Source organism: Cyanistes caeruleus, chromosome 36 (assembly GCF_971803275.1).
Source record: "Cyanistes caeruleus chromosome 36, bCyaCae1.hap1.1, whole genome shotgun sequence".
Classification (NCBI taxonomy): Eukaryota; Metazoa; Chordata; class Aves; order Passeriformes; family Paridae; genus Cyanistes; species Cyanistes caeruleus.
The window spans coordinates 1,029,428-1,044,578 of NC_141737.1; the positions used below are offsets into that span (position 1 = coordinate 1,029,428).

Below are 15,151 nucleotides of genomic sequence, written 5' to 3' on the forward strand. Positions count from 1 at the left end.
AGGAGCAGCTGTCCTTCTTGTCCTTGGCCGTGACATCACCCCTGTCCCCAGGTGAGTTTTGGGGTTCCCAGGTGAGTTTTGGGGTGGATTTTGGGGTCCCCAGGTGGATTTTGGGGTCCCAGGTGAGTTTTGGGGTGATTTTGGGGTGATTTGGGGGTTTTTGGGGCGTACCCTCGACATCAATGTTGAAGGAGCAGCTGTCCTTCTTGTCCTTGGCTGTGACCTCACCCCTGTCCCCAGGTGAGTTTTGGGGTGGATTTTGGGGTCCCGAAGTGGATTTTGGGGTCCCCAAGGTGGATTTAGGGGTTCCCAGGTGGATTTTGGGGTGATTTGGGGGTTTTTGGGGTGTACCCTCGACGTCGATGTTGAAGGAGCAGCTGTCCTTGGCCATGACCTCACCCCTGTCCCCAGGTGAGTTTTGGGGTCCCCAGGTGAGTTTTGGGGTTCCCAGGTGAGTTTTGGGGTGGATTTTGGGGTCCCCAAGTGGATTTTGGGGTCCCCAAGGTGGATTTAGGGGTTCCCAGGTGGATTTTGGGGTGATTTGGGGGTTTTTGGGGTGTACCCTCGACGTCGATGTTGAAGGAGCAGCTGTCCTTGGCTGTGACCTCACCCCTGTCCCCAGGTGAGTTTTGGGGTCCCCAGGTGAGTTTTGAAGTGGATTTTGGGGTCCCCAGGTGAGTTTTGGGGTGATTTTGGGGTGATTTTGGGGTGATTTTTGGGGTTTTTGGGGCGTACCCTCAACGTCGATGTTGAAGGAGCAGCTGTCCTTGGCCGTGACCTCACCCCTGTCCCCAGGTGAGTTTTGGGGTCCCCAGGTGAGTTTTGGGGTGGATTTTGGGGTCCCCAGGTTGATTTTGGGGTTCCCAGGTGTGTTTTGGGGTCTCCAGGTGGATTTTGGGGTGATTTTGGGGGTTTTTGGGGTGCACCCTCGACGTCGATGTTGAAGGAGCAGCTGTCCTTCTTGTCCTTGGCTGTGACCTCACCCCTGTCCCCAGGTGAGTTTTGGGGTCCCCAGGTGAGTTTTGGGGTGGATTTTGGGGTCCCCAGGTTGATTTTGGGGTTCCCAGGTGAGTTTTTGGGTGATTTGGGGGTGATTTGGGGGTTTTTGGGGCATACCCTCGACGTCGATGTTGAAGGAGCAGCTGTCCTTCTTGTCCTTGGCCGTGACCTCACAGCGATAATCGCCCCGGTCACCGGGGACCACCTTGGAGATGGAGAGCTCGAAGGTGAACACCTGGACAGGTGAGACAAGAGACTGTGAACACCTGGAACAGCTGGAAGGTGAACACCTGGACAGGTGAGAGAGACTGTGAACACCTGGAACAGCTGGAAGGTGAACACCTGGACAGGTGAGACAGAGAATGAACACCTGGACAGGTGAGATTGGGAATGAACACCTGTACAGGTGAGACAGAGAATGAACACCTGGACAGGTGAGACAAGAGACTGTGAACACCCGGACAGGTGAGGGACTGTGAACACCTGGACAGCTGAGACAAGAGACTGTGAACACCTGGACAGGTGAGACAGAGATGGTGAACACCTGGACAGGTGAGGGACTGTGAACACCTGGACAGGTGAGAGAGACTGTGAACACCTGGAACAGCTGGAAGGTGAACACCTGGACAGGTGAGACAGAGAATGAACACCTGGACAGGTGAGACAAGAGACTGTGAACACCCGGACAGGTGAGACAGAGACGGTGAACACCTGGAACAGCTGGAAGGTGAACACCTGGACAGGTGAGACAGAGACTGTGAACACCTGGAACAGCTGGAAGGTGAACACCTGGACAGGTGAGAGAGACCGTGAACACCTGGACAGGTGAGAGAGACTGTGAACACCTGGAACAGCTGGAAGGTGAACACCTGGACAGGTGAGAGAGACTGTGAACACCTGGAACAGCTGGAAGGTGAACACCTGGACAGGTGAGACAGAGAATGAACACCTGGACAGGTGAGACAAGAGACTGTGAACACCCGGACAGGTGAGGGACTGTGAACACCTGGACAGGTGAGACAAGAGACTGTGAACACCTGGAACAGCTGGAAGGTGAACACCTGGGCAGGTGAGAGAGACCGTGAACACCTGGACAGGTGAGAGAGACTGTGAACACCTGGAACAGCTGGAAGGTGAACACCTGGACAGGGGAGACAGAGAATGAACACCTGGACAGGTGAGACAGAGAATGAACACCTGGACAGGTGAGATTGGGAATGAACACCTGGACAGGTGAGACAGAGAATGAACACCTGGACAGGTGAGACAGAATGAACACCTGGACAGGTGAGACAGAGAATGAACACCTGGACAGGTGAGACAGAGAATGAACACCTGGACAGGTGAGACAAGAGACTGTGAACACCCGGACAGGTGAGGGACTGTGAACACCTGGACAGGTGAGACAGGGAATGAACACCTGGACAGGTGAGGGACTGTGAACATCTGGACAGGTGAGACAGGGAATGAACACCTGGACAGGTGAGGGACTGTGAACACCTGGACAGGTGAGACACAGAATGAACACCTGAACAGGTGAGACAGAGAATGAACACCTGGACAGGTGAGGGGACACCGTGAACACCTGGACAGGTGAGACAAGAGACTGTGAACACCTGGACAGGTGAGACAGAGACGGTGAACACCTGGAACAGGTGAAACACCTGGACAGGTGAGACAGAGAATGAACACCTGGACAGGTGAGACACCTGGACAGGTGAGGGACTGTGAACACCTGGACAGGTGAGGGACTGTGAACATCTGGACAGGTGAGACAAAATGAACACCTGGAACAGCTGGAAGGTGAACACCTGGGCAGGTGAGACAGAGAATGAACACCTGGACAGGTGAGACAAGAGACTGTGAACACCCGGACAGGTGAGACAGAGATGGTGAACACCTGGACAGGTGAGACAAGAGACTGTGAACACCTGGACAGGTGAGACAGAGATGGTGAACACCTGGACAGGTGAGACAGAGACTGTGAACACCTGGACAGGTGAGACAGAGAATGAACACCTGGACAGGTGAGGGACTGTGAACACCTGGAACAGGTGAGGGACTGTGAACACCTGGAACAGGTGAGGGACTGTGAACACCTGGACAGGTGAGACAGAGATGGTGAACACCTGGACAGGTGAGGGACTGTGAACACCTGGACAGGTGAGACAGAGAATGAACACCTGGACAGGTGAGGGACTGTGAACACCTGGAACAGGTGAGACAGAGAATGAACACCTGGAACAGCTGGAAGGTGAACACCTGGACAGGTGAGACAGAGAATGAACACCTGGACAGGTGAGATAGAGAATGAACACCTGGACAGGTGAGACACAGAATGAACACCTGGACAGGTGAGACAGAGAATGAACACCTGGACAGGTGAGACAGAGATGGTAAACACCTGGACAGGTGAGGGACTGTGAACACCTGGACAGGTGAGACAGAATGAACACCTGGACAGGTGAGACAGAATGAACACCTGGACAGGTGAGACAAGAGACTGTGAACACCTGGACAGGTGAGACAGAGACTGTGAACACCTGGAACAGCTGGAAGGTGAACACCTGGACAGGTGAGATTGGGAATGAACACCTGGACGGGTGAAGGGACACCGTGAACACCTGGACAGGTGTGACATGGGCACAGGTGACACCGGGGCACAGGCGGACACTGGGGACAGGAAGGCCGAGACAGCGGAGACCACGCCCAGTTCAATCCCAGTTCATCCCAGTCCATCCCAGTCCATCCCAGTTCAATCCCAGTTTATCCCAGTTTATCCCAGTCCATCCCAGTCCATCCCAGTTCCCATCCCAGTCCATCCCAGTCCCTCCCAGTCCCTCCCAGTCCATCCCAGTCCATCCCAGTTTATCCCAGTCCATCCCAGTCCATCCCAGTCCATCCCAGTCCATCCCAGTCCATCCCAGTCCATCCCAGTCTCTCCCAGTCCATCCCAGTCCATCCCAGTTCCCACCTTTGTCTCCTTCTCGCAGCTCTCCCGGAACTGGAACCGGGCCCCGCTCTTGGCTCCCAGTTCAATCCCAGTTCAATCCCAGTCCATCCCAGTTCAATCCCAGTCCATCCCAGTCCATCCCAGTCCATCCCAGTTCAATCCCAGTCCATCCCAGTTCAATCCCAGTTCATCGCAGTTCAATCCCAGTCCATCCCAGTCCATCCCAGTTTATCCCAGTCCCTCCCAATCCAATCCCAGTTTATCCCAGTTCATCCCAGTCTATCCCAGTTCCCACCTTTGTCTCCTTCTCGCAGCTCTCCCGGAACTGGAACCGGGCCCCGCTCTTGGCTCCCAGTTCAATCCCAGTTCATCCCAGTCCATCCCAGTTCAATCCCAATCCAATCCCAGTCCATCCCAGTCCATCCCAGTCCATCCCAGTTCCCACCTTTGTCTCCTTCTCGCAGCTCTCCCGGAACTGGAACCGGGCCCCGCTCTTGGCTCCCAGTTCCCCCCATTTGCCCTTGAACCATTTGATGCTGGGTTTAACTGGGAGCTGCGCCCCGTCCACGCGGGCGACCACCAGCACGTCCCCCCCTGCGGACCCCACCCCAAAATAAAGGATGAGTCAATGGGGACCACCCAAAAATCACCCGGGAACAACGAAAATCACCCGGGAACACCCGAAAATCACCTGGGAACCCCAAAAATCACCCCGGGACCCCAAAAAATCACCCAGGAACCCCCAGAAATCACCCGGGAACCCCCAAAATCCCCTCAGGAACCCCCAAACCCCTCCAGGACCCCCCAAATCATCCAGGACCCCCAAAATCCCCCCCAAACCGCCCCAAATCCCCTCAGGACCCCCCAAAATCCCCCCCAGGATCCCCCAAAATCCCCTCAGGACCCCCCAAAATCCCCTCAGGAACCCCCAAAAATCACCCGGGATCCCCAAAAATCACCCGGGAACCCCCAAAAATCACCCGGGTACCCCAAAAAATCACCCGGGAACCCCAAAAATCACCCCAGGACCCCCCAAATCCCCCCCAAACCCCCCAAAATCCCCTCAGGACCCCCCAAAAATCACCCGGGATCCCCAAAAATCACCCAGGAACCCCCAAAAATCACCCGGGAACCCCGAAAATCACCCGGGAACCCCCAGAAATCACCCGGGAACAACGAAAATCACCCGGGAACCCCCGAAAATCACCTGGGAACCCCAAAAAATCACCCGGGAACCCCAAAAATCACCTGGGAACAACGAAAATCACCCGGGAACCCCCAAAAAATCACCCAGGAACCCCCAGAAATCACCCGGGAACCCCCAAAATCCCCCCGGGACCCCCAAAAATCCCCCCCAGGACCCCCCAAAATCCCCCCAGGACCCCCCAAAATCCCCCCCAGGACCCCCCAAAATCCCCTCAGGACCCCCCAAAATCCCCTCAGGAACCCCCAAAAATCACCCGGGAACCCCAAAAAATCACCCGGGAACCCCCAAATCCCCCCCAGGACCCCCCAAGTCTTCCCCAAACCCCCCAAAATCCCCTCAGGACCCCCAGGACCCCCAAAATCCCTCTCAGAACCCCCCAAATCCCCCCCAAACCCCCAAAAATCCCCTCAGGACCCCCCAAAATCCCCTCAGGAACCCCCGAAAATCACCCGGGAACCCCCAGAAATCACCCGGGAACCCCCAGAAATCACCCCCAGGACCCCCCAAATCCCCTCAGGACCCCCCAAAATCCCCCCCAGAACCCCCCAAGTCTTCCCCAAACCCCCCAAAATCCCCTCAGGACCCCCCAAAAATCACCCGGGATCCCCAAAAATCACCCAGGAACCCCCAAAAAATCACCCGGGAACCCCGAAAATCACCCGGGAACCCCCGAAAATCACCCGGGAACCCCCAGAAATCACCCGGGAACAACGAAAATCACCCGGGAACCCCCGAAAATCACCTGGGAACCCCAAAAAATCTCCCGGGAACCCCAAAAATCACCTGGGAACCCCCAAAAATCCCCCCAGGACCCCCCAAAATCCCCCCCAGGACCCCCTAAATTCCCACCCAGGACCCCGCAAATCCCCCCCAAATCCCCTCAGGACCCCCCAAAATCCCCCCCAGGACCCCCAGGACCCCCAAAATCCCTCTCAGAACCCCCCAAATCCCCCCCAAACCCCCAAAAATCCCCTCAGGACCCCCCAAATCCCCCCCAGAACCCCCCAAGTCTTCCCCAAACCCCCCAAAATCCCCTCAGGAACCCCCAAAAATCACCCGGGAACCCCGAAAATCACCCGAGAACCCCCAGAAATCACCCGGGAACAACGAAAATCACCTGGGAACCCCCGAAAATCACCCGGGAACCACAAAAATCACCCGGGAACCCCCGAAAATCACCCCGGGAACCCTGAAAATCACCCGGGAACCTCCAAAATCCCCCCAGGACCCCCCAAGTCTTCCCCAAACCCCCCAAAATCCCCTCAGGACCCCCGAAAATCCCCTCAAGACCCCCCAAAAATCCCCCCAGGACCCCCCCAAAATCCCCCCCAGGACCCCCCAAATCCCCCCAGGATCCCCCAAATCCTCCAGGACCCCCCAAATCCCCCTCAGGACCCCCCAAGTCTTCCTCAAACCCCCCAAAATCCCCTCAGGACCCCCCAAAATCCCCCCAGGACCCCCCAAATCCCCCCAGGACCCCGCAAAATCCCCCCAGGACCCCCCAAATCCCCCTCAAGACCCCCCAAAATCCCCCCCAGGACCCCAGGACCCCCAAAATCCCCCCTCAGGACCCCCCAAGTCTTCCCCAAACCCCCCAAAATCCCCCCAGGACCCCCCAAAATCCCCCCAGGACCCCCCAAAATCCCCCCCAGGACCCCCCAAGTCTTCCCCAAACCCCCCAAAATCCCCCCAGGACCCCCCAAATCCCCCCCAAACCCCCCAAAATCCCCCCAGGACCCCCCAAAATCCCCCCCAGGACCCCCCAAGTCTTCCCCAAACCCCCCAAAATCCCCCCAGGACCCCCCAAATCCCCCCCAAACCCCCCAAAATCCCCCCAAGGACCCCCCCAAATCCCCTCAGGACCCCCCAAATCCCCCCAGGACCCCCAGGACCCCCCAAAATCACCCCAGAACCCCCCAGGTCTTCCCCAAACCCCCCCAGGACCCCCCCCAAACCCCCTCAGGACCCCCCAAATCCCCCCCAGGGCCCCCAAAATCCCCCTCAGGACCCCCCAAATCCCCCCCAGGACCCCTCAGGACCCCCCAAATCCCCCTCGGGACCCCCCAAATCTGCCCCAAATCCCCCCAGGACCCCCAAAATCCCCCCCAGGACCCCTCAGGACCCCCCAAATCCCCCCCAGGACCCCCAAAATCCCCCCCAAATCCCCCCAAGCCGCCCCTCCCCCCTCACCGCTCTCCACCAGGACATTTTGGGGTTTGCTGAGGAAGAGCCCGTCGGGATCTCGGGGTTCGGGGGGGTTGATTTCATCTGGGGGGGGCGAGGAAAGGTCAGAGACCCCTCCCCAAATTGGGGGGAGGGGGAAAACCAAAAAATTTTGGGTGGGGGAGGGGAAAAACCCAAAATTTTGGGTGGGGGAGGGGAAAACCCAAAAATTTGGGTGGGGGAGGGGAAAACCCGAAAATTTTGGGTGGGGGGAGGGGAAAAACCCCGAAATTTTGGGTGGGGGGAGGGGAAAACCCTGAAATTTTGGGTGGGGGAGGGGAAAAACCAAAAAAATTTGGGGTGGGGGAGGGGAAAACCCCGAAATTTTGGGTGGGGGAGGGGAAAAACCCCGAAATTTTGGGTGGGGGAGGGGAAAAACCCAAAATTTTGGGTGGGGGAGGGGAAAAACCCAAAAATTTTGGGTGGGGGGAGGGGAAAAACCCAAAAATTTTGGGTGGGGGAGGGGAAAAACCCGAAATTTTGGGTGGGGGGAGGGGAAAAAACCCCAAAATTTTGGGTGGGGGAGGGGAAAAACCAAAAAATTTTAGGTGGGGGAGGGGAAAACCCAAAAAATTTGGGGTGGGGGAGGGGAAAAACCCAAAATTTTGGGTGGGGGAGGGGAAAACCCCGAAATTTGGGTGGGGGAGGGGAAAAACCCGAAATTTTGGGTGGGGGGAGGGGAAAAACCCGAAATTTTGGGTGGGGGGAGGGGAAAAACCCAGAAATTTGGGGTGGGGGAGGGGAAAAACCCTAAAATTTTGGGTGGGGGGAGGGGAAAAACCAGAAAATTTGGGGTGGGGGAGGGGAAAACCCCAAAAATTTTGGGTGGGGGGAGGGGAAAAAACCCCGAAATTTTGGGTGGGGGAGGGGAAAAACAGAAAATTTTGGGTGGGGGGAGGGGAAAAACCCCAAAATTTTGGGTGGGGGGAGGGGAAAACCCCGAAATTTTGGGTGGGGGAGGGGAAAACCCCAAAATTTCGGGTGGGGGAGGGGAAAAAACCCCGAAATTTTGGGTGGGGGGAGGGGAAAAAACCCCAAAATTTTGGGTGGGGGGAGGGGAAAAACCCTGAAATTTTGGGTGGGGGAGGGGAAAACCCCAAAAATTTTGGGTGGGGGGAGGGGAAAACCCAAAAATTTTGGGTGGGGGGAGGGGCGGGACTCACCTAAATCGTCTTTGGGCTCTGGAAGGGGAATAAAAAAAGGGGGAGGGGTCAAAGGGGGGACCCCAAAAATTTATCGTGACCCCCCCCCCCCCCCAGACCCCCCCCAAAAAATCCCAACCAAAAATCGTTACCTGGAGCCCAAAATACCCCAAAAATACCCAAAATATCCCCAAAAAATTACCCAAAAATGGCCCAAAATATCCCAAAAATACCCCAAAAAATTACCCAAAAATGGCCCAAAATACACCAAAAATACCCCAAAAAATTACCCAAAAATGGCCCAAAATACCCCAAAAATACCCCCAAAATACCCAAAAAATACCCCAAAAAATAACCAATAAATGGCCCAAAATACACAAAAAGTACCCCAAAAAAATCCCCCCAAAATTACCCAAAATGGCCCAAAATACACGAAAAATACCCCAAAAATACCCCAAAAAATAACCAAAAAAATGGCCCAAAATACCCCAAAAATACCCCAAAAATATCCCCAAAAAATTACCCAAAAATGGCCCAAAATATCCCAAAAATACCCCCAAAAAATCCCAAAAAATTACCCAAAATGGCCCAAAATACACGAAAAAAAAGCACCAAAAATACCCCAAAAATGGCCCAATATACACCAAAAATATCCAAAAAAAATGGCCCAAAATGCATCAAAAATGACCCAAAAAATGGCCCAAAATACACCAAAAATAACCTAAAAAATGGCCCAAAATACACCAAAAATAACCTTAAAAATGACCCAAAATGCATCAAAAATATCCCCAAAACTGGCCCAAAATGCACCAAAAATGCCTCAAAAATAACCCAAAAAATGGCTCAAAATACATAAAAAAGTCTCAAAAATAACCCAAAAAAAGACTCAAAATTCATCAAAAATAACCCAAAAAATCCCCCCAAAATGGCTCAAAATACATCAAAAATACCTCAAAAAATAACCACAAAAGTGGCTCAAAATACACCAAAAATGTCCAAAAAACCCTCAAAAATTCTCCTAAAATGCCCCAAAGTGCCCCAAAAATGCCCCAAAAAATACCCCAAAAATGGCCCAAAAAAGCCCCAAAAATATCACCAAAAATGGCCCAAAATAACCCAAAAAATACACCAAAAATGGCCTAAAATACACCAAAAATATCCCAAAAAATGTCCCGAAATTCATCAAAAATAACCCAAAAAATGGCCAAAAAATACCCCAAAAATGGCCCAAAATTAATCAAAAATGCCTCAAAAATAACCCCAAAAACCCCTCAAAAATTCTCTTAAAATGCCCCAAAAATACCCCCAAAATACCCCAAAAAATGCCCCAAAAAGGCTTCAAAAATATCCCAAAAATTCCATAAAAATACCCCAAAAATGCCTCAAAAATTCTCCTAAAATACCCCCAAAATTCTCCAAAACCACCCCCAAAAATGCCTCAAAAATTCCTCCAAAAATTCCAGAAAAATACCTCAAAAATACCCCAAAAATGCCCCCAAAAAACCCTAAAAATGCCCCTAAAAATTCTCAAAAATTTCCTAAAAATTCCCCCCAAAATACCCCAAAAATGCCCCAAAAATTCCATAAAAATGCCCCTAAATTGGCCAAAAAAATACCTCAAAAATTCCCCCAAAATACCCCCAAATTCCAAAAAAATACCCCAAAAATGCCAAAAAATTCAACAAAAATGCCTCAAAAATTCCTCCAAAAATTCCAAAAAAATACCTCAAAAATGCCAAAAAAATACTTCAAAAATGCCCAAAAAATACCTCAAAAATGCCCAAAAAATGCCTCAAAAATTCCCCTAAAATGCCCAAAAAATTCCCCTAAAATGCCCCAAAAATGCCCAAAAAATACCTCAAAAATTCCCCCAAAATACCTCAAAAATTCCCCTAAAATGCCCCAAAAATGCCCAAAAAATACCCCAAAAATTCCCCAAAAATACCTCAAAAATTCCCCTAAAATGCCCCAAAAATCCCCCAAAAATACCCCAAAAATGCCCAAAAAATACCCCAAAAATCCCTAAAAAATACCCCAAAAATCCCCCAAAAATGCCCCAAAAATCCCCCAAAAATACCCCAAAAATGCCCAAAAACCACATCCAAAATTCCCCCAAAATAACCCCAAAAAATCCCCCAAAAAACCCCCAAAATCGCCCCAAATCCCCTCCCCCACCCCCCCAAATCCCCCCCTCCCCCTCACCTTTGGGGGGCTCCGCCTGCCCCTCCCCCACCGCCTCTCCCTCTTTTTGCCCATTTTCCTCTTTTTTCTCCTCTTTTTTCTCCTCTTCTTTTTTCTCCTCTTTTTTCTCTTTTTTCTCCTCTTTTTTCTCCTTTTTCGCCTCTTTTTTGGCAGCTGGGGGAGGGGGAAAAAAACCCAAAAAAAACCAAAAAAACCCCAAAAAATGTGGGGGGGAGGGGAGGGGGTGGGGGAGGGGTGGAACCCCCCCCCCCCCCCAAATCCTCCCCTCCCCCCCACAAATAAAAAATAAATTAAAAATAAAATCTTAAATTTGAGGAGGGGATAAAAATAACTCTGGGGGGGGGTGGGGGGAGGGGTGGGAAATACCAGGGGGGGCAAATTTGGGGTGGGGGAGGGGTGGGGGGGTCTATTTAAGGTGAGGTTTGGGGTCACGACCCCCCCAAAAATAAAACAGGCGGAGGGTTCGGGTGACAGGAGGGGGTCGGGTGACGGATTTTTGGGGTGGGGGGGAATGGGGACACCCCCAAACCCCTCCCCCACCCCGAGCCCATCCCCCACTCCAAGCTAAAAATAAAAAAAAATTTAAAAAAAAAAAATTTGGGGGGTTTTAAAGGGAAAAAAATGGAATTTTTGGGGTTTTTTTGGGGTTTTTTAAGGTGGGTCCTGCCCCTCCCTCCCCCCCCCAAAAAAAAAAATAAATTGTGGTTTTGGAAGTTGGTGGAAATATCCAAAAATTGGCGTGAAAACCCAAAAAATTGACATGAAATCAGTAAAAATTGCCAGAAATCCCCTAAAATGGTCCCAAAACCTCCCCCAAAATTGTCATAGAACTCCCAAAATTGACATAAAATCCCCAAAAATTGACATGAAACCCTAAAAATTGTCATAAAATCACCCAAAATTGTCATAAAACCACCAAAGAAATTCATAAAACCCCCAAAAATTGTCAGAAACCCCCCCAAATTGTCATAAAACTCCCAAAATTGACATAAAATCCCCAAAAATTGACATAAAACCCTAAAAATTGTCATAAAATCCCCCAAAATTGTCAGAAATACCCAAAAATTGTCATAAAATACCCAAAAATTGACATAAACCCCCCCAAAATTGACATAAAACCCCAAAAATTGTCATAAAACCACAAAAAAAATTCATAAAACCCCCCAAAATTGTCAGAAACCCCCCAAAATTGACATAAAACCCCAAAAATTGACATAAAACCCCCCAAAATTGACAGAAATACCCAAAAATTGTCATAAACCCCCCAAAATTGTCATAAAATACACAAAATTGACATAAAATCCCCAAAAATTGACATAAAATCACCAAAATTGTCATAAAAATCCCCAAAAATTGTCAGAAATACCCAAAAATTCTCATAAAATACCCAAAAATTGACATAAAATTCCCAAAATTGACGTAAAACCCTCAAAATGGTCCCATATCCTCCCAAAATTGAAAGAAACCTCCAAAAAATGACATAAAATCCCCAAAAATTGACATAAAACCCTAAAAATTGTCATAAAATCCCCCAAAATTGTCATAAAACTCCCAAAATTGACATAAAATCCCCCAAAATTGACATAAAACTCTCAAAAATTGACATAAAACCCTAAAAATTGTCATAAAATCACCCAAAATTGCCTTAAATCCCCCCAAATTGTCATAAAATCCCCAAAACCGACCCAAAATCCCCCCAAAATTGTCATAAAATCCCCAAAATTGTCATAAAATCCCCCAAAATTGTCAGAAATACCCAAAAATTGTCATAAAATTCCCAAAATTGTCATAAAACCCCTAAAAATTGACATAAAACCCTAAAAATTGTCATAAAGTCCCCAAAAATTTTTCCAAACCCCCCAAAATTGTCATAAAATCCCAAAAAATTGACATAAAATACACAAAAAATGACATAAAACTCCCCAAAATTGACATAAAACCCTAAAAATTGTCATAAAATCCCCCAAAATTGTCATAAAATCCCCCAAAATTGACATAAAATCCCCAAAAATTGTCATAAAACCCTAAAAATTGTCATAAAATCACCCAAAATTGTCATAAAACTCCCAAAATTGACATAAAATCCCCAAAAATTGACATAAAACCCTAAAAATTGTCATAAAATCACCCAAAATTGTCATAAAACTCCCAAAATTGACATAAAATACACAAAAATTGTCATAAAACCCCCAAAATTGACAGAAAAGCCTAAAAATGGTCCCAAATCCTCCCAAAATTGTCGTAAAACTCCCCCAAAATTGACATAAAATCCCAAAATTGACATAAAATCCCCCGAAATTGTCAGAAACCCCCCAAAAATTGACATAAAATTCACAAAAACTTACATAAAACCCCAAAATTGTCATAAAACCCCCCAAAAATTGTCCCCAAACCCCCAAAATGGTCCCAAATCCCCCCAAAATTGTCATAAAACCCCTAAAAATTGACATAAAACTCCTAAAAATTGACATAAAACCCCAAAAATGGTCCCAACCCCCCCAAAATTGTCCCAAATCCCCCCAAAATTCTCATCCCAAAATTGACCCAAAATCCCCCAAAATTGTCCCAAAAATCCCCCAAAATTCTCACCCCAAAATTGACCCAAAATCCCCCGAATTTGTCCAAAAATTCCCCAAAATTTGTCCCAAAATCCCAAATTTTCACCCCAAAAATTGTCCCAAAATCCCCTAAAATTTGCCCCAAAAATCGACTTAAAATCCCCCAAATTTGTCCAAAACTCCCCAAAATTTGTCCCAAAATCCACCCAAAATTCTCACCCCAAAATTGACCCAAAATCCCCAAAAAATTGACCCAAAATCCCCCAAATTTGTCCCAAAATCCCAAATTCTCACCCCTAAACTGACCCAAAATCCCGAAAAATTGTCCAAAATTCCCAAATTTTCACCCCAAAAATTTTCCCAAATCCCCCCAAAATCTCACCCCAAAATTGACCCAAAATCCCCCAAAATTGTCCAAAAATCCCAAATTTTCACCCCAAAATTGACCCAAAATCCCCCAAATTTATCCCAAATTCACCCCAAAAAATTGTCCCAAATCCCCCCAAAATTCTCATCCCAAAATTGACCCAAAATCCCCCAAAATTGTCCCAAAAATCCCCCAAAATTTGTCCCAAAATCCCCCCAAAATTCACCAAAAATCCCCCAAAATTCTCACCCCAAAATTGACCCAAAATCCCCCAAATTTGTCCAAAAATTCCCCAAAATTTGTCCCAAAATCACAAATTTTCACCCCAAAATTGGCCCAAAATCCCCCAAATTTGTCCAAAACCCCCCAAATTTATCCCAAATCCACCCCAAAAATTGCCCCAAATCCCCCCAAAATTCTCATCCCAAAATTGACCCAAAATCCCCCAAATTTATCCCAAATCCACCCCAAAAATTGCCCCAAATCCCCCCAAAATTCTCATCCCAAAATTGACCCAAAATCCCCCAAATTTATCCCAAATTCACCCCAAAAATTGTCCCAAAATTCCCCAAAATTTGCCCCAAAATCCCAAATTTTCCCCCCAAAATTGACCCAAAATCCCCAAAATTTGTCCCAAAAATGCCCCAAAATTCTCATCCCAAAATTGACCCAAAATCCCCCAAATTTATCCCAAATCCACCCCCAAATTTGCCCCAAAATCCCCCCAAAATTAACCAAAAATCCCCCCAAAATTGACCCAAAATCCCCCAAATTTGTCCCAAAACCCCCCAAATTTATCCCAAATCCACCCCAAAAATTTTCCCAAATCCCCCCAAAATTCTCATCCCAAAATTGACCCAAAATCCCCCAAATTTGTCCCAAACCCACCCCAAAAATTGCCCCAAATTCCCCAAAATTTTCATCCCAAAATTGACCCAAAATCCCCCAAATTTGTCCCAAAATCCCAAAAATTGTCCCAAAATTCCCCAAAATTTGCCCCAAAATCCCAAATTTTCCCCCCAAAATTGACCCAAAATCCCCAAAATTTGTCCCAAAAATCCCCCAAAATTCTCACCCCAAAATTGACCCAAAATCCCCCAAATTTATCCAAAACCCCCCAAAATTTGCCCCAAAATCCCCCCAAAATTCACCAAAAATCCCTCAAAAATTGACCCAAAATCCCCCAAATTTGTCCCAAAATCCCAAATTCTCACCCCAAAAATTGTCCCAAAATTCCCAAAAATTCTCCCAAATTCCCCCCCCCCCAAATTTTGACCCCCCCCCAAAAATTCTCGCGCCAAAATTATCCCAAAATTCCCCTCCCCCACCCCAAAATTCCCCTCCCCCCCCCGGGTCCGGCTCAGGTTTCGCCCCTCCCCCACCCCCCGGTAATTAATTCCCTCTCTGTTAATTAATCTCTGCTCGTTAATTAATTGCTGCCGAGGTAATTAATGGAGAATTCATTAAGGGAATTAATTATGGGAATTAATTTTTTCCCCC

The 15,151-nt window shown here is 48.8% G+C and overlaps 1 protein-coding gene across 4 annotated transcripts in view; it reads right to left on the minus strand.

Annotated features, from left to right (window-relative positions):
* MYBPC2 (myosin binding protein C2) overlaps positions 1-15,151 on the minus strand; it is a 90,110-nt gene that overhangs the window by 73,814 nt on the left and 1,145 nt on the right. For all 4 annotated transcript variants that reach the window (XM_086871606.1, XM_086871607.1, XM_086871605.1 and 1 more), the window contains exons 2-6: positions 10,727-10,879; positions 8,546-8,563; positions 7,350-7,427; positions 4,398-4,546; positions 1,117-1,234 (exon numbers count right to left, since the gene is read on the minus strand). In XM_086871606.1, coding sequence (XP_086727732.1) covers positions 1,117-1,234; positions 4,398-4,546; positions 7,350-7,427; positions 8,546-8,563; positions 10,727-10,879 — 516 coding nt within the window. The remainder of the gene's footprint in view (positions 1-1,116; positions 1,235-4,397; positions 4,547-7,349; positions 7,428-8,545; positions 8,564-10,726; positions 10,880-15,151) is intronic.